The sequence below is a fragment of the Penicillium cataractarum genome, assembly GCF_028827025.1.
Source record: "Penicillium cataractarum strain IBT 29864 chromosome Unknown utg000008l, whole genome shotgun sequence".
In the NCBI taxonomy this organism is placed as follows: domain Eukaryota; kingdom Fungi; phylum Ascomycota; class Eurotiomycetes; order Eurotiales; family Aspergillaceae; genus Penicillium; species Penicillium cataractarum.
This window is the reverse complement of record NW_026622744.1, coordinates 1103625-1124503: the sequence shown is the minus strand read 5'-3', so window position 1 is coordinate 1124503 and position 20879 is coordinate 1103625. Positions and strand designations below refer to the sequence as shown.

The window sequence follows — 20879 nt, the reverse complement described above, 5'->3', positions numbered from 1 at the left end:
CACTCGGAGACCTTGCTCATGAGCTCGATGGCTGAGGGCAGTGAGGGTTGGGAACGAGAGGATGAGCTTGATCTGGGCCAGGATGAGCACGACCTCCAAACCCCCGGTAATGATGCCGCTCTCGAACACGATTACCCCGGGCCTTCCCCACAGAAGTTAGAGCCGGTCGAAGCGGAGGCGGAGGAATTGGACACGATAGACAATGCGCAGGACCAGGCTTCTGAGAAGACACTGGATGCAGACGGCCCTCGGCTACCGCAAACGCCGCCGCCTAGGAAAGCGCAAGTGAACGCGGCCCCTGGCAGTGTAGATGAGACGGCTTCGACCCCCGATGATACCCCGTCTCTGCACGTGAGTGGCAGCAACTTGGGGGTTTGCGCGCGGACAAGCATCTAATAAATGACTCTAGGACTCTATCCTATCTTCCCAGAGTAGTGCATTGGCATTCCGAAGTTCACCACGAATTAGTCCCAGTCCAGCCCACCGTCCATTTGACCTTCGTTTCCAGTCCCGATTATCTTCATCTCCACTAAGCGCACCCCGGTCCGGCTCCCCATTTCTAGCGCATCTACACTCCCGGCAGTCGTCAATTACGAGCCAAGTTTCGCCGACCCCGGAATCAGATAACGAAGTACCGCCGAGCCCGTGGGATGTCGTGCGATGGACCAAGCTGCGCAAGATCACTGGGCAGGCCTTCTCGGAGATTGGAAAGCGCAACTTTGGGAGGCCAACCTGTCTGGCAGTTTCAACGTCAATTGTGATCGGTACTTCCAAAGGCATTATCTTGGTATTCGATTATCAACAAAGTTTGAAGACGATCATTGGAACGGGCACAAAGGGTTTGTTTAGGGCTCCACTACCTGATCGTAAACTATGTAATAACTGACATGTAACAGCCGTTGAGTGCGGTCCTGTCACCTCTCTGGCATTATCGGCTGATCACTCGACTGTGGCCGGTGGCCATGAATCCGGCGATATCTTCACCTGGGAAATTTCACGGTCCGCGCGACCGTTCCTCCACATGCCTCCAATCCCAGCAAATCAAATTGAGACCCGGACATCCGATGGACACATTGCAGGCTCTACGGTGATCCATGTGGGCTTCCTAGGAACGCGACGTACGGCGATCGTGTCGGCTGATACGAGAGGAATGGCCTTTTCGCATTTGGCAACGCGAGGTACGGGCTCCCTTGGACGAACGGTCAAAACAACTCGAATCTTGGGTCGTTATCCACAAACCGCGCTGGAGGAGATGCGCAAACGAAAACCCAGCTCAGTCTTGGCCTTTTCTCCTCTCCCGCTCGGAAACGTGGAGCAGCCGTCCGATTCGTTAGGTCTCGTTGCCATGCTGACTCCGTACCTTTTGGTCATCGTGTCGACTACCCCCGTCGCCCGAACTCAACACAAATCGCCGCGCCCTAAAGAGGTTCCCGCGCATAGTGCTATGACTGGTGCTCTGGCTTGGTTCCCCGCAATTCGATTGAAGGGAAAAGACAGTCAAACCTCCAACACGAAGCTTGTCTATTGCTGGTCAAATGTCTTGACCGTGCTAGAAGTGACTGAGGCAGAGACAGACGAGCCTGTGGATAGGGACCGACCTCCAAGCCTCGTCTTCCGAGCCCGCAGCAGATGGAAGGCAGATGAGGCCATCGTGGCCGTCCAATGGCTTAGCCGCTCCGTGCTAGCAGTGCTCACAATCACCCAACGCCTTCTTATCCTGGAAGACTATTCTATGCATGTAACAGATTCCATCGACCTTGCAAACCGACACATCTACCATACCGACCTCTTTTCCTCACAACTTCACAACTTGGTTGAGCAACTCGACGAAGACGATACATCCATGCACGGCGTAGTGGCTGATGCCTTCTACATGAGTTTCCGGTCCTATAAAGGGCGTCTGTTCTTACTTGGTTATAATGAAGCCCAAGTTGGCAACCTTTCAAACTGGGCTGATCGCCTCTTGGCACTGATGGAGGCAGGTGATTTCATCAGCGCTATACGCTTAGCGACTTCATACTACACAGGAAGCGCGGAGAGGCTTACAGTGGGGCTCCCTGATGAGGATGCTTTGAGGCAGCCGATCGTTCAAGAAAAGCTTCTTGAAATGATCTCGGCATCTTTGAAGTATGCCTTCGGTCGCAATGCCGAAGCAAGAAATGAGCAACTGGAGAACCAGCAACTTGAGGAGCTTGCCGAGGTATCCGTGGCTGCTTGCCTCCACATGGCGGACGAGGAGTTTCTGTGGGAGGAAGTGTTCACCTGGTACGAGGAGCACGACTCTGCAGGGGTTTTCTTAGACGTGTTGGAACCGCGTATCGTCGACGGAACCATTCGATCACTACCACCAACTGCAGTCAAAGCTCTCATCAACCATTTCATCGTTACCCATTCTGCTGGCCGATTGGAGGAGATCATTTGTCTTCTCGATACTACGACGATGGACATTGACCAAGTCACCACCCTATGCAAGCAGCACAACCTATACGATGCATATATTTACGTCTGGAATCGGTGTCTCATGGACTACGTGGGGCCCTTGGAGGAACTCCTTCGTATGATCCCCGCTCAGACTGAGCAGCCCTTGGTCAACGGTGACTATGCCATTGAAATGAAACGCCACGCCAACGCGATGAAAATGTTTCCTTACTTGTCCTTTGTCTTTACTGGCCGAATCTACCCTACCGGTGATGACATGGATGAAGCCGAAGCTTTGCGGGCCAAATCCGCATTGTATCAATACCTCTTCTCGGGCCACCTGTCTGGCACAGGGTCAACGAATGCCCCTAACGAGGCTGGCTCGTTTGCCCAGCTGCAGGCTATGCTCAAGTTCGATGCATCCAGCTTCATGAGTATGTTCAACGAGGCTTTCGAGGACAGCTTTTTGAATGAGCCCGAGTCTGAAGATGCTCCCACATCCGGGGTGTCGATCAACCGACAATACTTGATCAGCATCTTGCTTCAAGTGATGGATGCATCGGTCTTTGCTCCTTCCGATACCATTTACTTGGACATGTTTGTTGCACGCAATCTTCCTAAATACCCACAGTATATTCTTCTTTCGGGCACCACTTTGCATCAAGTGCTTGTACGGCTGTGCCAGTATCCGGAGGAGGATATGGCCGAGGACTGCGAGCTGAGTGCGGAGTACCTGCTTTCTTTCTACCACCCACCGGATATTCAGAGTATGGTGCCACTCTTTAAAGAGGCTCGATTCTTCCGTATCTTGAAGTCAACGTACCGCTCAGAGAAACAGTATCCCCAGTGGATCATGGCCTATCTTGATGACCCGCATGACAAACCAGCTATCTATACAGCTCTCCATGATTGCCTTCGCTCCAGTTCGGGGCTTGGCAAAAAACAGAGGCGGGATGTAGTTGAGGTGGTCAAGCAGCATGCCAAAGAGATCGCCGCCATAGATGTGAAGCGAGTTGCGCAGGCAATGCAGGACCTGGCGCCCGAGACTCACTCCACATTCCTACAGGTATTGGAAGATGATCCCTTCAACCAGTACCAGTATCTTCAGGTTTTGGTTGAACCTCACGGACAAACCAGCGAGAATCGGGCTACTCCATCGGTGGAGAATTGGATGATTGAACGGTACGTGCAGCTTCTGTGCAAATACAATCCGTCTCACGTCGCGGACTTTGTGGATGGCCTACGGGTAGGAGACATTCATCTCGAAGAGCTTCTCCCATCTATTGAGGAGAGCGGGGCCATAGATGCCGCCGTTATCCTGCTCGCCCGACAAGGTGAAGTACGTGCTGCCTTGGATCGTCTCGTAGCACACCTGAGCACGCTCGAATCGGGTCTAGTCGGTATTCTCCACAGCGTGAGCGAGGCTCCAGATACTGCCAGCACGACCGAGGCGATCGATGACCTTCTCGAGTCTCTGAATAAGTACGCTGGAGTTGGAACCTGGCTTTGTCAAGGCCAGACCAAGACAGCAAAGCAATCACGGGTGGCCACTAATGGCCAGAGGGGAGTGCCGCTGCTTGAACAGCCACTAGCCTTTGACGAGACACTCTGGTTGGATCTCATCGAGGCCGTGGTTCGCATTGCAAGTAATGTGTTTGCCCTGATGCGGACTCATCAAATCACGGATTTCGAATCAACATCGCCCGCCGTCTCTCTAAGTGAAGACACCGGCCGGCTGACGGTTTCCTTCCGCACTCTCGTCCAGCAGGTATTCACCTCGTTGCTCGCCAGCACTGTGAAAGGTAGCGGCCCATCAGCTAGCGAACGCACCGATCTTTCCTTCCTCCGCATCTTGCGCGCCTTCCTGACCCGCGCCGCCAACTGGTCCCCGTCCCTGCTCGAGCTGCGCGCTGTGCTCGCCTCGGTATTCTCTGCCTATTCCTATGAAAAGTCCCTCCTGACGTTGGCCAACGGCATGTTGGACCGCGATCTATTCGTACACGTGGATGAGGTCACCCGGCTGCGGCAGCACGGGTGGCGCCCCCGCGGCCAGGTCTGCGAGATCTGCCGACGGCGCATCTGGGGCCCCGGTGTGGGCTCATCGCACTGGGACTCATGGGAGCAAAGGCAAACAGATGAGCACCAACGTCGCATCGTCAGGCGTCTCGAAGAAAGTTATGACCCTGTGTCTGAGCGGGGGAAGGGCAAAGCTGCTGCCATGCCTCACCCGGTCAGCCACGGGCACAATGCCCTGGCTGGACCGGGGACTGAGGAAGATGGGGAAAGCCACCCCGCTGAGCCCGTGGTGGTATTTTCCTGCCGACATCTCTATCATCGACAATGCGTTTTAGATGCCATTAGTGGGCTTCATCGACCCATGGATGCACATGGCTCGGTCTTCCAACGCGAGCATCCCGACTGGCCGGTTGCTGAACTGTTTTGTCCGGCTTGTACATAGCGACGATAGCGCATCCTCCTTTCTTTTTTTTATGTGACTCTACCTGTTCCCCCCTTTTTTCTTTTCTCTATCTGTTCTGCTTGGGAAGAAGATCTCTATAGGTGGCATTTTACGCGACGCGTGGGATGGATGTGTCATATAGTTCATTTCCCCTTAGGGTCGAATCAAACCATCTCTTTGAGCGAATCCAGTTGAGAGACCGACCTTCTCCGTACTCCTTTCATTTCTAGACTCGGAGTTCTATTCTGTTCTTGGACTGGCCCGTCAATTATGATCCACGATCCATACCGAAGCTTTAGTTGCGTAGTCTGCTTCAGGACCTCGTAGTCACATACCGTGAACAGTCGTTCAAATAAGCCCCTCCTGATCGAGTCTCATGCCCGAAATGCCGAACGCGCATGCGACATAGACCGGGATCCCCGTCCTAAATACCCCTGGCTAGACTCTGTATAGGGTGTGATCACTAAAGTTAGTGTACAGGGGTCGGGGAATGAAGGAAACCACCATGTCCCTCCCCGCGAATTTCCCCCTCAGAGTAAATGCGCCCCGAGATTTGTCTGCCTCGTCGCATATAAACTAAAGTAGCGTGCTCATTGTCCGTGTGGGGTCACATTGCAGGATTTTAGATCTCCTGTCGGGCCCCATGCCGAATGAGATTAGTTAGGGCATTGTCCGAACGGGGAATATCCTGACACCGGAGATCTCGGCGAGATTGTCAGATGTGACTTTACTGATGATACTTCGGCAGGTCTCGCCGCGTGCTGGTATATTGCGATCATCGTGCTTGTCGGTGGGCGAGTAGAGTAATAGTCCGTAGCGGATGTGGGATAGTGCATACTTCTAGTGTTCCAATGTCTTGTTGTAAAGAACTGGGCGCGTAGCAATAGAAACGTACAATGTAGCAGATAGGGCAAAGAGTCACGGAATGACAGACTTCTCAAACGAATAGACTATCTAGAAGACTCTGTTTTCTGAAGCATCCGTAGTCTAGATTATCCTCCGGGCAAATCGGCCCAGTTCCGATCAGCTTTTTCCTTTCCAGCCACACCGAGACCTCCTCTCATCAACTCATCTGCTCATCTGCCGACCATCTTATGCGAGAGAACCATGGAAAATTCCACTTAACCCCCTGAAGACCAAACGAACCAGGACAAATTTGAGGCCGCATATCCGAAAATCAAAAATCAAAAAGAAAGAAAAGCTTAAATGGGCGCAACCTGACCGAACGATTGGTGGATCCATGCCTTGCCACCGCGATAGACGGACATGATTGGATCGGCCTCGCAGCTGAGCACAACCAGTGACGAGCCCGTAACGGATAGACGAGCCAGGGATCGACGACTCCCAGCGACAGACCGAGCCAGATGAGCTACCCGAGAGGCCCGAAGGCCTTGAAAGGAGCCAGACAGTGGCAGATTGCCCGCATCGCCTTCGAGCCAGTGAGAAGTCGTTGCAGGAATCTTCATGCGCTCGGCACCAGCTCTTCCATTTCCGTCGTTGCGGTACGAACGAGTCAGCAGTCGCAGAATAGTGATCGCCCTGCACTTCCGAAACACCCAGGCGAATAAGTGCAAACTTTCAGCGCTTGAATCTGAAACTAGGGAGGGGCTGGAGATGGGGTTTAAGCTTGCTTAGTGGGTTTCGAGGTAACTGTATGAGGCACTGGGGAAATCTTTTGTCTCTTGAGTAGTTCTTGACTAACCATGTTCAGATTGGACAGTAAGAAGCCACAAGAAGTGCCAGACCGAGAGACTGGAATGCCGCAGATTAACGGCTCTCTCTTCCCACGAGTCTGCCAGCCAACGGAAGTTCATGCCAATGCCCTCCCCCGGGCCATAACAGGAGGTGGCGTGTCCCTACCATCTGATGCATGGGTTTACTGCGTGGATAGTCGATGCCGCACAGATGATCCGCACTTCACATTCATGAACAATCCTCCCAGCTTGGTCGGTCCGTACCAGACTTGAGGACTCGAGAAAGGGCAAAACTGGCAGTAATGGGCAAAGTTGAGAGGTTCACTCGGTCGGTCTGTCGAGACTAGAACCCCGTCCTCCCCGTCGTGGATCTCTCTAATGTTCGGTTCCGGGCTCCACGCAGACCCTTGGAGATCCAACCACTGGCTATCTTTTCCACGGCCCTTGAACACCCCAGACTACGAGTCCTGATAACGCGGCCTGCTGCAGGCCCTTTTCTGTTTGGTCGTGTGGATAAGGACTCATCCTATCTAGGTCTCGGGACCCAGCGTTCGGTCCAGGGATTCCTCGATTTCTGGAAATATTAAGATTTTTTTTTCTGGCTCCCCTCTTACCATAGAGGGAAGACCCCTCCGCGTTTTTTCGTTTCAATCTCTCACATGGATCCCGTTCCAGAGTGTGGTCCTGTCATGCATGTCCCACTCCTAGTCTCAAGATCGGGTCGGGTGGGTGCACACTCAGGGCCCAGGGATCAGGGCCTACGTTACGTTGCCGCCACGCGGTGGGTTCCTGGTGTCTTTTGCTCTTTGTGCATTGTCTGTTCTTTATTGCTTTGTCCTGTATAAAAGATTGACAGGTCGCCCTCCCGTTCCTGTCGGGGATTTTTGTATCTGCCACCGGCGCCTAGTCCTTCCTTTGTTACCCAAAGTGCTTTATACCTCGATTTTCATTCCTTTATTTTTGAGATCTACTATCCCTTCCTTCTCTCAAGGGTAGTAACTCGCCTTCTTTTGGTCTATTTCATCCATTCATTTTTGGGATTGCTTGCCTAGTGCTAGTATCCGATCTACATAGGACTGCTCGTCTTTGATAGACTGCGTCCAATCCTTCTCTTCGAATTCGATCTCGATTTATATAGCACAAGGGAACAATGCACGTCCTATCCACGCTCATTCCCAGCCTGGGCTTGTTTGCCCACCTCAGTGCCGCTGCCTATACGTTGCAGGACGACTATGGCACCACTGACTCGTTCTTTGACAAGTTCGACTTTTACACTGTATGTTGGACTATTGTGACATCGGAAATTATTTCATCCAGACTGACTCGATAATCCTATAGAGTGCGGACCCGACTAACGGGTACGTGAGCTACGTCGACCGTTCAACTGCTAGTAGTGGTGGCCTCATCAGTACTTCCGGCGGCTCGGTGTATATTGGCGTCGATACTACGAACACTGCTAGTAGCCCAGGCCGTCAGAGTGTTCGCCTGGCGAGCACCAACACCTACCAACATGGCCTGGTGATTCTGGATCTGGAGCACATGCCTGGCAGCGTTTGCGGTACTTGGCCTGCATTGTAAGTCAATCTACCTTCAATTCCGATCTCCAGTCAAAAGAGACTAACGTTATCTAGCTGGATGCTCGGTTCGGACTGGCCTAACAATGGCGAAATCGACATTATCGAAGGCGTCAACACCCAAACCAATAACCAGATGACCCTACACACCAGCGATGGCTGCTCTATCAGCAACTCCGGCTTCAGCGGCACCCTCGAGACAAGCAACTGCTACGTCGAGGCCTCGGGCCAATCCTCCAACGCTGGCTGCGGCATCCTCAGCTCCAGCTCCCAGTCTTATGGCGACGGCTTCAATCAAGTCAATGGCGGTGTCTACGCCACCGAATGGACGTCTTCGGGCATCAACGTCTGGTTCTTCTCGAACTCCAGCGTCCCGTCGGATATTACCAGTGGCAGCCCTAACCCTTCAGGCTGGGGTACCCCTACTGCCGCGTTCTCCGGGAGCTGCGATATTGATTCGCACTTCAACAATCTGCAAATTGTATGTCTTCTACTCCCCCGTATCAACTTTCAATTTGGGAATGGAATACTCACTGACATCCCATATCAGGTCTTCGACATCACCTTCTGCGGTGACTGGGCCGGCAACGTCTGGTCCTCTAGCACCTGTGCCTCCAAGGCTAGCACCTGCAACGCTTACGTCCAAGACAACCCCTCCGCCTTCACCGAGACATACTGGCGCATCAACTCTCTCAAGGTTTACCAAGAGAGCAGCAGCTCTAAGCGTGACATACACTCTCACGCCGCCGTGCATGCCCGCGAGAACGAGGCTATCCGTGAGAACAACTCGCGCCGCTCTGCGCCGTACGTTCGCCCCGCGCCTCGTCCAGCCTGGAAGCACCGCCGTGGTCATTACAAGCATGGTCATGCTTAGGTGAACTGGTTTCGTCTGACTGTATCTACTTGGGAGAAGGGAATCTGTGATTCCTCTTTGGTGTTTTTCGAAGACTTCTTGTGATTTTTTCTTCTTTTTCTTCTCTTCTTCAGCTGGACCTTTTTTCGATTATGTATATCGTCTGTTTGACAGGCTATCTGCGACTTTTTTGATGACTTTTTATGGCGGATTTGGGCGATGATGTGCTGTTGATGTTTTTAAATACCCCTTGACACTCGTTCACAAAGCATTCATTGGCATGGCGATTGTATGTGCATTGAAACAGAAAAGTATTGCTCTTAAGTCGAATCATCCGATGCCAAAGCAACAACTACAATCGTGGAATCGTAGATAATCACGTGGAGGATCTCCAATGTCTAGATTTGGATAAGCGTGCACGGTAGTGATGCATATTTCGTCGAAATCATAAAGCCCATATTTACTGAAAACTAATCTAAGTTCATACAATGTGCAATGCTATTCCCCTCACGCCTTATACCCAAGAACATCTCTTTGGTCATCTGTGAGACGACCCCATTCAAGTAGCAGCCGGAAGAAATAAATCTCCATATCCTCCTTGCGAAGTGCGATCTCGCTCCACTTGCGCCCTTGCTCGGCGATCCACCAGCCTTCGTTGGAATGTGAATCCATAAGCATTTGAGGTTTTTTAGAATCACGGTCATTGGCGTTGGGATCGGGTACACCTGCGAAATACGCCAACGTACTCCAAAGTCCATGAAGACGAATGTCGACGGGCACAAAGTGCAGCCAAGAGATCACCCGCGAGTCAAACCATTGCCGGAAGAGGCCGGTTCTTAATGGAAGACTATGGCTCTGGAGGAAAGGTAGGAAACGGCCACTGAACCCTGCTCCGTCGAGATCGAATAAGAATCGATGGGACCAGTGTGCTTGGAAGTCAGCCCAGGAGCGGGTTCCCAATTCATCACGCTGAGTATCGCAGTCGCCGCAGCGAGTAATTGGGTCGGCGATGTGCACATCCGTGCGCAGATTCAGCTCTTTGGTCGGAGCAGATCCGTCCATGGTCTTATATTGGTAGAGGCCATGACCGGCGGGTAAGAGCACGGAGACTTGGCTGTGGGTGTTATTGTTGACCAAGTGTGAGAATCGCTGCCGCGGCATGCCTTTCCATTCGTTAAATCGGCTGTAGCCTTCAGATGTACTGCCAACCCAATACAAAGAGTTGTCTTTTTGCGAGTACTCTGGGTCCGGATGTTCCTTCGATGGCTTGTACTCAATCTTGTCCATATAGTTCCAGGGACTAGGGAAGAGAGATGTCACTGAATCCAGTAAGCGCACTCTGGCTAAAGACAGGAATCAGCTCTTGGGACACTTTGAACGATGCCGGCGATATCAAGAGGCCGTGAAGAAAAGCGAGATCGGGTTGATGACATATTTCTGTGGCGAGATTGAAGTCTAATGGGAATTGGCCCATAGTATGCGGCGCTGCGCAGCTCAAGCAGATGTCATGTCGGTTCCAGACACGCCGTGTGCGCACACGGGATGAGGGCGGACAGACTGCACTGACATAGGGATCAAAAACCCCTCTCCAGGCACCGTCTGTGAATATAGTCGCATTTGTTTGGTCAGCTGGTTCGACTGGAGCCCAGCCAAGCTGTCTGCCCCCCGACCACCGGTCTACTAACTCTTCTTGAGGGACAGGTTCCTGTGCCCATGCCGCCTGTTTCAACCGCAACATCTTCTCCCAAGGCACTGCCACTCGGGGCTCGTCATTCAAATTGAAAACAAGGTCCATGTCTGGCAAGTGTTGGGCAAATTTTTTGATCATTTCAGCCGCTCCCTTCACCATCCACGCATGAGTTGGCTTGATCCCCTCTTGAACTTTGACCTGGCCCATGCGAATGCTGATAGCTCCAAGGTCATTGAAAGGATTTGTCGCTAACTGATGTGTCATGTCTCGGATCTCTGCAGGTCTGATGGCCCTGAATGGGAGAAGATTTTCATGAATCTGGTCAAAGTCGTCGATGATTACCGAAGAATGGTTCGTTGCATATTCAAACCACTTGTCGAATCCGGGTGGGGGGTGCTGTCGATACCTCTTCCGATACTCTTGGGCAGCTTCTGCCAGGCTCTTGCTGGCGCCCGCTTGCAGAAGATAGTTGTCATAGTGAAGGGTGGCTTTGTGAATAAGAAGATCAATCGGGTGGGTATGGGAGAAATGATGCTTGGTCATGGCAAAGGCTAGGCCAACCCCACCAACGAGAAGGAATAGGATCTGCAGCACGATGTTGGTACGGTATAAAGGCTTTGACTCTTCGCCTGACAATATCCTTGAAAGAAGAAACAAAATTGCACCCGTCGAAGATGCAATGGCGGGAACAGCGGCGTGGATTTGGGAGATGTATGGGAATGGCATCTGCTCGAAGAGAAGGGTCGACATTGCCGGGAAAAATACGAAGACGAATCCCCCAAAGATGGATAGCCCAAGAATCCCGAAGTGTGGTAGCTTTATCTTGAGTCAGTATCTGTGTAATGAGACATGGAGGAGGATAGAGGGCTAACCATTTGCCAGCTTGATAGAACAAATATGACAACCAGTATCGCTTGGCCAAAAGCACTGCGAGAGTACTTCGCGTCTAAAAAGGGCTGACCGCTGTGTTCAGGGCGGCTATTCCGAACGAAATGCCCAATAATAGTCCAGATTACGGCAACAAGCTATCGTGTATTGTCAGTGACATTATTCACCACGGCTTTCCGAAGTTACGGCTTACCAGGAGACCAGCCCCAAGAGCAAACAGCGTTCGCTTTCTTCGAGACACTTCATTTTCGGCCCCGTTTTGGCAGAGTTCAGCGATCCCAATGAGGAGAATTGAATCAATCACCACATTGGCCGCTTTCATAGCTTGTAGACGTGCTGCACCGCTGAGAACAATCGGGCAGATATACGTGGACTGGCTGCCTTCGAGAACCGACGAAGCTGCATAGCCGCCTATCGAGATCAATGCGGCTGCACAAATCCCCCTGAATTGACTTTGCGTAAGGTTGTGCAAGCCCCGCCGACAGATATAGTAGGCTACATTTGAAGACAGATTTTGCGACGGTTGCAAGGGAGAGTAGCCTGCTCTTGAACGTGGTCGCTGTTGTCGCCAGTAGTCATATAGCGAAATAACGAAGGGAATCGCATACTAAAGTCGTTGAAAGATGGTTAGAAACTCCAACTTGAGACGCAAGGCAGAAAAGAACTAGTCTTACAGCATATCCAGTGGGAGAGCACTCATTGTGAAGAGTGACTAGGCGGAATAACTCGATGCGCAGACCAAGAATCCATAAAAGCAGGCCAACTTTCAACCAGAAACGGGTTGAAGGTGGTGGAGGTTCCCGAGAGCCCAAGATTGGGGACGGAGATGAGGTCCGCGATGAGAGTTCGAGGTGGTTGGTGGGAATGTTGAATCGTTTTCCTATCGGCGATGAAGGTCGCGACACTACCGGGACAAATCGACCTATCACTAACAAGAGTATTCCCAGAAGGAAACATACCAGGACAGCCGTACTGACCGGGCGGTCTTAACGGACATTGGGGGGTCAGTTTGCGAATGCTGGATGGGCCTTGGTGAAGATGTTATCAACTTACCAAAGGCATATGTGGCATTGTAAGAAGACACCAGGAAGAAGGAGCTCAAAAAGAAGACCCTGAAGTCAATACAACCGTCAGCACTTGTTTCTCTAGTCTGGCATTCGAGCTTGAACATGGCATCTTCCCAACAGCCTACTCACCCCACACAAGCCTTGAGCCCCGTATCGGCGGAGAACGGGACCATTATGCGCCCAATTACTTATCGTTCCATACACTTTATATTAGAAGCCATCGCGCCACATTGCGATTGAATTGGATGCCAAAGAGGATAACAGTATGTCGAGTGAAGACGCAAAGAAGAACGACTGGAGCGCATAGCGAAAAAAGGAACCGGATGCGGGACATTGTCCCGGTGGAGATCTCAGGGGATTGACAGGGATCCTGGACGAGCCGGAGACTTTGTCTAAGCTGTGAGGCTGTGACCTTCTGGTAGCTAATCAAGAGCAGCCGATATGGAACAGACGGGGGATCAAGTTGCGTCAGTCGGAGACGGTTGGACTCTGATCAAGCACCCAACCATGGGCCCTGCTTCAGCATGTTGCATTTCCCAGCCAATAAGATGGGGAAAGGATCCAACCAGGTGGGAGCCGACTCTTAAGCCCTTGATTCTTACGTCTGGGAATGCGTCGAAGAAAGCAAGATATGCCGGGGCGATCAGCGGCCAGAATCAAGTCTTAGCTCCCGTGCGCTCCACTTGGTGTGCTTGGAACGTCAGAGCGCGCGCTAGCGACACGAGTTAACTCAGTTAAGCATGTCGTAATTTGTCCTTCGTGCGGGCATTTTTTGAATCTCAACAGTTTCCCCAGACAGGAGACAATCGGAAAAAAAAGTCGAACGGTCTACGCATGCATCATGCAAATCATAAATGATGTGGAACTGTGAGGTGGTCGAATGCGGAGTGGAGACTGATTACCCGATGAGGAAAGTCATCGACAGGAGGAGACCCTGTTTGTCACGTGATTATTTAACCGTCGACCTGACATAATCATACGAAGGCGGTGAATGTACTTCATGGAAACGGTAGGCGGTATGCACAAGCAATATGATTTTTTTTCCTTGGACCTTTTTGGGAAACAAGAAACCAGGCGACATCTTGTTCTTTGATCATTGAATTCGCATTTGCCGAGACATATCGAAGGCAAATAGTCGAGAGTTTTCGGATCGTACTTGGTCGCCCTACCCTTCCTTTCGACAGATTATCCGACAGCGAGCGTCAAGGGCCCGACGACACTCGCGGCCAGCTCCGCATCTTCAATATGCCGCGTAAAGCGATTGACTCGCGTATCCCGGCCCTCATCCGAAATGGTGTGCAGGAGAAGAAGCGCAGCTTCTTCGTGGTCGTTGGAGACCGGGCGAAAGATGTGATCGTTCATCTTCACTACATCATGTCCAGCGTGGATGTGAAGCAAAACAAGTCCGTCCTGTGGGCTTACAAGAAGGATCTGCTGGGCTTCACGAGTCACCGGAAGAAGCGCGAGAACAAGATCAAGAGGGAGGTCAAGCATGGTATCCGTGAGCCGAACCAGGAGGATCCCTTCGAGTTGTTCATCACCCTGAACCAGATTCGCTATGTCTACTACAAGGAAACGGAAAAGATTCTGGGTAACACCTACGGCATGTGTATTCTGCAGGACTTTGAGGCTATGACCCCCAACTTGCTGGCGCGTACTGTTGAGACCGTCGAGGGTGGTGGTATGGTTCTGTTGTTGTTGAAGAGCATGAACAGCTTGAAGCAGCTGTACACCCTTTCCATGGATATTCACTCCCGCTACCGCACCGAGGCCCACGATGATGTCGTTGCCCGTTTCAACGAGCGTTTCATCTTGTCTCTAGGAAGCTGCGATTCTTGCTTGGTCGTGGACGACGAGTTGAACGTACTGCCCATCTCCGGCGGCAAGAATGTCAAGCCCCTCCCTCCTCCCGAATCCACGGACGAATCCAGCTCCGGCACTAAGAAGGAATTGAAGGAAATCAAGGACAGCCTGGCAGAGTCGCAACCCGTTGGCCCACTGTTGAGCTTGGCTCGCACTGTTGACCAGGCTAAGGCTCTCCTCACTTTTGTCGACGCAATTGCTGAGAAGACCCTGAAGAGCACGGTTGCGCTTACAGCTGGTCGTGGACGAGGAAAGTCTGCTGCCCTTGGTGTTGCCATCGCCGCGGCTATTGCCCATGGCTACAGCAACATCTTCATTACCTCTCCTAGCCCGGAGAACTTGAAGACTCTGTTCGAGTTCGTCTTCAAGGGCTTCGATGCGCTGGGCTACCTTGACCATGTCGATTACACCATCCTGCAGTCGACCAACCCGGATTTCAACAAGGCTATCGTGCGTGTCAATATTCACCGCAACCACCGCCAAACTATTCAGTACATCCAACCTCAGGATGCGCATGTCCTGGGCCAGGCAGAGCTGTTGGTCATTGATGAGGCGGCTGCCATCCCATTGCCTCTTGTGCGCAAGCTGATGGGCCCTTACCTTGTGTTCATGGCCTCTACTATCAACGGTTATGAGGGAACTGGTCGTTCCCTCTCCTTGAAGCTGATCCAGCAGCTTCGCGAGCAGGCCCGTGGTGGTATCAAGAATGCCGATGCCGATGTTGCCGACCGCAGCACCGGCAAGATCTCGAAGAATACCGACAAGAGCCTCGGCGGTCGGTCACTTCGTGAAATCACCCTCTCTGAGCCCATCCGTTACGCCCCCGGTGACTCGGTTGAGAAGTGGTTGAACAAGGTCTTGTGTCTCGATGCCACTTTGCCCAAGTCCCGTATGAACACTCAAGGTTGCCCTCACCCGTCCAAGTGCCAGCTGCTCCAGGTCAACCGCGACACGCTTTTCTCCTTCCACCCTGTCTCCGAGAAGTTCTTGCAGCAGATGATGGCTTTGTACGTCGCCAGCCACTACAAGAACACTCCTAATGATCTTCAGCTCATGAGCGATGCTCCCGCTCACCAACTCTATGTGCTCGTTCCGCCCATTGATGAAGAGGCCACCAAGCTTCCAGAGCCACTTTGCGTGATTCAGGTTGCCCTTGAAGGCCGAATCAGCAGACAAAGTGTCCTCAACAGCCTGAGCCGTGGCCAGCGTGCCGGCGGTGATCTGATCCCCTGGCTGGTGTCCCAGCAGTTCCAGGATGAGGACTTTGCGGGTCTCTCCGGCGCTCGTATCGTTCGTATCGCTACGAACCCCGAGTACGTCGGCATGGGTTACGGTTCCCGTGCCCTGGAGCTTCTTGCCGACTTCTACGAGGGCAAGTTCACCAGCCTTGATGAGGAGATGGCTGGCCCTCGGGAGGAGATGGTCCGTGTCACGGATGAGGAGCTCGCCAACTCGAGCCTGCTCGATGACAATGTCCATGTCCGGGATATCCGCTCCATGCCTCCGTTGTTCGGCAAGCTGAGCGAGCGTCGCCCTGATTCTCTGGACTACCTCGGCGTCAGTTACGGTCTGACCCCCTCTCTGCACAAGTTCTGGAAGCGCTCTTCCTTCAACCCAGTATACCTGCGCCAGACTCCCAACGAATTGACTGGCGAGCACTCCTGTGTCATGTTGCGCACTCTGGCTACCGGCGCGACTGATGCCGCCTGGTTGGGCGCCTTCTCTCGCGACTTCCACCGCCGTTTCCTTGCCCTGCTCTCTTACCAATTCCGCGAATTCCCCTCCGTCACTTCCCTGAGCATCTGCGAGTCCGCCAATTCTGGCGCTAAGCTGGATTCCTCGGCCGTTGTTCGCACTCTGAGGAAGGCTGATCTCGATGCCGCCTTCTCGCCCTTCGACTTGAAGCGTCTGGACAGCTATGCCAACAACCTCCTCGACTACCACGTCATCCTGGATATGGTCCCCGCAATCGCCGAGTACTACTTTGCCAACCGCCTCGGCGGCAAGGTCAGCCTCTCTGGCGTTCAGCAGTCGATTCTCCTGGCCATTGGCCTGCAGCGGAAGAGCATGGACGATCTGGAGAAGGAGCTGAGCCTTCCTTCATCTCAGCTTCTTGCCATGTTCCTTAAGATCATGCGTAAGATTTCGACCCACTTCCGTAGTCTGGTCGAGGGTGCCGTTGCGGACACCATGCCCGCAGAGCAGATCCCCGTCTCCGCCCCCTCGGCTGCCCACGATGACGCCGTGGTCGAGGACCGTTTCAAGCCTCTGGAGACTGGTCTGGAGGATGAGCTCCGTGAGGGTGGTGAAGAGATTGACCAGGAGATGCGCGAGAAGCAGCGTGCTCTGATTGACGCTCTTCCGCTCGACAAGTAAGTCTGGCCTTTGCCTCAAGATGCTCTCTACTGAATTCGTGAATGAGCAATAACTGATTCTTAGTCTCCAGATACGAAATTGATAACGGTGCCGCGTCCTGGGAAGACGCTGAGAAGCAGATTCGTGCTGGTGGTGCCGCCACCGTTAGCGTGAAGGCGAAGCAGTCCAAGCGCAAGAAGGGCGAAACTGCCCGGGATATCTACGACAAGGAGATTGACTCCAAGCGTCAAAAGATCATCAAGAAGGGTACCGAGGGCCGGAAAAAGTAAATGTTCTTTGGGGATTATCTGTGTTTTGACGGCGTTCCTCTGCATTTTCTTACGGTGTTCTTGCGGCTTTTTCTACCCATATGTACTCTTTAAAGAGAGTGTTGTTCCAGTTATTTCATGTTGTGCTGGATATTCACCTCTTGTATATATCTGAACGACTTGATTCGTCTTCCATGCCAGTTCCCATTACTTCAAGTAGATGTACCTAAGAGTAGGGTCTGTTCTGACAAGTGAAAGCACATAGTGTAGGATGCAATAATGGCTAACAGGCTAGAGACATAAGGCCGTACAGACTAGCTGCAGTATATTTTAGGTATCCCGGCTGCGCTAGACCTCACAGCTCATCATGCTCGGGCTCCTCCTTAGGCTTCTCAGCCTCAGGCTCAGCGACGAATCCCTCAGGCAGCTTCTCCTTAGCGCCCTCTCCGAGGCGGATGGCATCAATCCACCCCTCAATAGCCGCGAGGCCAAAGTCCTCTGCCTGACTATATCGACGGTACCATCCGCGGCGAGCATTGACGGCAATGATCACCACGGCATCGCTAGCCTCCAGGCCGAGCGAAGTGCGCAGATTCTGAGAGGCAGAGTTGATCTCAGGGATACCGTAAATCGGGAAAAGGTGCGTACCACGCTGAGCGTGCTTGTGTGCAATCTCAGCCAGACTGCTAAGTGCGTCGGTGGCCGCTGATGGGAGCGCAGAGTCCGGCTCACTTGTGGCTGGGAGGAGGGCCAGCACACAGGTGGTGGATTTCGAGTTCAGACAAGCGGACTCGAGGGATTCGGGGGTAGCGAGGGTAGGGACTGGAGGAACAATGGGGACCTGTACGGGCTTGGCCTCGGGTGTTTCCTCTGCAGCCGCCGATTCACCCTCGTCATCGGGGACAACAGGAACCTTGGGAGCTGCCTTTGCAGGCTTGGAAGGCTTGGACTTCTTGGGTTTGGCCGCGGGCGAGGCAGCCTCTCCGGTAGCGTCGGGATTGGGAGAGGCAAATTGCTTAAGGAAGTCGGTGATAGGCTGTTTTTTCAGCTCGCCCTCATACACCTTGGGCTCTTCATCGCCGGAGACGACAACCAGCGAGGGGAACTTGGAGACGCCAAATTTCTCCACTGATGCGGACTCCTTGTTCCGCACCTGAGCGACGTCGATGGCGCCCAGGAAATCAATGGCCAACGCGCGGATCAAAGGGGTCGTAGTGCCCTTTTCCGTGAAGAGGATAGCCTTGGGTCGTTCCTCATTCTGTCCCAGCCACTTATCCAAGTCCTTGTCCGTTGCGCGCTTCACATGGTTGGGGATGCGGTCGACCACCGCGTCGACGATAGCCTTGGCACTGCGCGCACCCTGGTAGTCCTCCACGCGCGGCTTTCCGGGCTTCTTGGACGGTGTCACAATCTTCAGGGTGGGGAAGCCCTGCACACCCATCTGACCGCAGAAGGGCTTGTTTTCGTCGTCATCGCAGTTAACGGCGGCGACCTTGGCCAAGCCGTTCAGATTCTGGGCGGCTTTCTCGTAAGCGGGCTTGAGGTTTTTGCAGTGACCACACCAAGGAGCGTAGAACCTAGCAACAGCAGAGGTCAATTAGCTTGGAGGAAAACTTTTGGGAGTGGAATCGTTCGGCCGTGCGGGGAGAGCTCACTCGACGATCTATAGAAATTGGAGATTAGCATTTAGCCCATAGCGCATTTTCCTTGGGCAAATATTGGTGGACAGGTATCCTTACTGAAGTATAGTTCGAGTTCGCAATAAGTGATCCGTAGGTCTTCTGGTTGAGCTGGAGGACCGGCGACTTTTTGGTGTAGATTCCGTCAGCGTTGGCGGGCAGCGCAGCCAGCAACGAAGCGACGAGCAACAACGAGCTCTGTGGCAACATCATGAAGGCGGATTGGTGTTAATAATTCAGAGGTTTCGCAAAATCTATGCAGGCGCTCCGACGAGCATCGCAAGTTCGTGAGACGGAGGGGGAAAAGCCAGATCAAACAGAAAAAAGGCGCGTTATTACGCAAGGTGTCCTGAAGCTCTTGGCATGCGGAGAGAAAAGCTTCTCCAATGAGGAAGCTCCGGCGGCTCGACCTTCTTCGGACGCCTTGATAACCTTAAGTACCGCTTACAATGCCACACCACGATGACTATTCCTCTTTACAGTGGCCAAGACACTTGTCGTGACCTTGCTTTTCTGCCTAGGGACCTTTTTTGGCTTATCTTAGAATTATTAGAGCCCACGGACCTTGTACGCTGTCGCCGCGTCTCACGGGCGTGGAACGAGGCCTTTCGTAACCCGGATATCTTACTCCCTCTTTTCAAGAGACACTTTCCCTGGACACAAGAGGTCAAGGATCTGCAAAATGGCCCTCCTGATGCAGAAAATTTCGTTCAAAGTACCTTTGACCAAGTGGTCGCCCGATATGACCACCTAGAGCGAGGGAAACCCCGCTCCGTGCAGAAACACCGCCTTTGCAGTGACCTCGGGTCGTCTTGGGAGAGACAATGGTTCCCAGTGCAGCCATGGGAGTCGCACGCCAGTCACTATCTGGGTGACGTCGACCGCCAGTTTTCAGAATCAATGTGGACCTACGAGGATGGACTGGTAGTCTTCCCCCAAGCGAAGCACCGGTATCTCGTGCTTTTAGACCTGAACAGCGACAGGCAGTTTCTTGTGCCATTCATCATCGAAGGCAAAGTGATTCGAAGAATACGACTTCAGAAGCGCTTACTGGTCGTGGAATGGGCCGAGCCCAAAGCCTTCCACTGGCTCAATGAAAGCGATGGCGTTCATCGTCATTTCGCTTCATCCTTTGATATCACCCCGAGTGCTGGTAACGACGGTGGATGGGAAATCGTTCCGCGTAACGAGTGGAAAATCATGTTTCTAGGCCATCCACTCAGTGAGCGGGATCGGTTCTTCTCTGCACACAGCAAGACACACTATGTCATCTACATTTGGCAACCGAACCGCAGTCTGTACACGGCAGATGAGGATGCGCCCATCGAGTCCTTATTCGTGTGGGATATCTCAAAGCAATCTGACTATCGCCCATCTCTCGATCCCACAGGGGCGCAGACAGGACCCGAGGTAGACCAGGCCCCGTCCATTATCGCTCGCTTCGGATACCAAGATCTTGAATTCTTCGATGTTCGACAGAGGGGCTTCCCATGTATACAACAGCTTGAAGTCTCTGATGATGGACAGACTGTGTTTATCACCGAGAATGCTCGTATCTTCCCGGCCAACGAGCAGCCCCAAGCATGGGGTGTGCCCCAGACCGTCACTGTCGGCATTCCAGTCAATGGGATTGGTCCCTATGCTCGGATTTGTCCGAGGTACATTCTGACAGCATATCGAAGCAACGACAATTTCCAACAAATGCCTCTCTTTGAGTGGGAGCATCTGGTCGACTCCTGGAACAGCATCATCGCGCAGGTGACTGATCGCGAATCCGGCGTAATCTTCCGTCTCCATTTCGAGGATAACGTGGAGACTGGAGAACTGGGCTCTATACACTTGACGATTGAAACAGAGAAGATGCTGGCCACTAGGAAAGCACCAGATCTAAGTGGACGAGCAAAGCTTTGTGGCTGTGACAAATACATCATAGGAGAGACTCGGAACCGTGATCTGGTCATCTACCGATTTGATCGATGAGTAGATTTTCGTTCAGTGACTCTCTCATTTCTGATCGGCCAATCTATGAGCTGAAATACCCGTTCAACCCCAAGCTCCAAGCACCGCGATG

The 20879-nt window shown here is 52.7% G+C and overlaps 8 protein-coding genes across 8 annotated transcripts; 4 read left to right on the top strand and 4 right to left on the bottom strand.

The window, feature by feature from the left end:
- Window positions 1-18: 18 nt before the first annotated feature.
- N7496_009529 (CORVET complex membrane-binding subunit VPS8) lies at window positions 19-4876 on the top strand (the record flags this gene model as incomplete). The annotated part of the gene is made up of 3 exons (XM_056702443.1): window positions 19-351; window positions 410-839; window positions 897-4876. The coding sequence occupies 3 exons, from the start codon at window positions 19-21 to the stop codon at window positions 4874-4876; spliced, it is 4743 nt and encodes a 1580-aa protein (XP_056551443.1).
- Window positions 4877-6078: 1202 nt separating this feature from the next.
- N7496_009528 (uncharacterized protein) lies at window positions 6079-6690 on the bottom strand (the record flags this gene model as incomplete). The annotated part of the gene is made up of 2 exons (XM_056702442.1): window positions 6079-6473; window positions 6579-6690. 2 exons carry the CDS (start codon window positions 6688-6690, stop codon window positions 6079-6081), a joined length of 507 nt encoding a protein of 168 aa, XP_056551442.1.
- A 1030-nt stretch (window positions 6691-7720) lies between these two features.
- On the top strand, window positions 7721-9018 carry N7496_009527 (glycoside hydrolase family 16 protein; the record flags this gene model as incomplete). The annotated part of the gene is made up of 4 exons (XM_056702441.1): window positions 7721-7846; window positions 7909-8144; window positions 8202-8625; window positions 8695-9018. 4 exons carry the CDS (start codon window positions 7721-7723, stop codon window positions 9016-9018), a joined length of 1110 nt encoding a protein of 369 aa, XP_056551441.1.
- Window positions 9019-9504: 486 nt separating this feature from the next.
- N7496_009526 (uncharacterized protein) lies at window positions 9505-10284 on the bottom strand (the record flags this gene model as incomplete). The annotated part of the gene is made up of 1 exon (XM_056702440.1): window positions 9505-10284. One exon carries the CDS (start codon window positions 10282-10284, stop codon window positions 9505-9507), a length of 780 nt encoding a protein of 259 aa, XP_056551440.1.
- A 13-nt stretch (window positions 10285-10297) lies between these two features.
- On the bottom strand, window positions 10298-11437 carry N7496_009525 (putative capsular associated protein; the record flags this gene model as incomplete). The annotated part of the gene is made up of 1 exon (XM_056702439.1): window positions 10298-11437. One exon carries the CDS (start codon window positions 11435-11437, stop codon window positions 10298-10300), a length of 1140 nt encoding a protein of 379 aa, XP_056551439.1.
- A 2450-nt stretch (window positions 11438-13887) lies between these two features.
- N7496_009524 (ribosome biosynthesis protein KRE33) lies at window positions 13888-17150 on the top strand (the record flags this gene model as incomplete). Its single annotated transcript, XM_056702438.1, has 2 exons — window positions 13888-16877; window positions 16952-17150. The coding sequence occupies 2 exons, from the start codon at window positions 13888-13890 to the stop codon at window positions 17148-17150; spliced, it is 3189 nt and encodes a 1062-aa protein (XP_056551438.1).
- A 334-nt stretch (window positions 17151-17484) lies between these two features.
- On the bottom strand, window positions 17485-19018 carry N7496_009523 (putative disulfide isomerase; the record flags this gene model as incomplete). The annotated part of the gene is made up of 3 exons (XM_056702437.1): window positions 17485-18706; window positions 18785-18792; window positions 18869-19018. The coding sequence occupies 3 exons, from the start codon at window positions 19016-19018 to the stop codon at window positions 17485-17487; spliced, it is 1380 nt and encodes a 459-aa protein (XP_056551437.1).
- A 252-nt stretch (window positions 19019-19270) lies between these two features.
- Window positions 19271-20788, top strand: N7496_009522 (F-box protein; the record flags this gene model as incomplete). The annotated part of the gene is made up of 1 exon (XM_056702436.1): window positions 19271-20788. One exon carries the CDS (start codon window positions 19271-19273, stop codon window positions 20786-20788), a length of 1518 nt encoding a protein of 505 aa, XP_056551436.1.
- Between the last annotated feature and the right edge of the window lie 91 nt (window positions 20789-20879).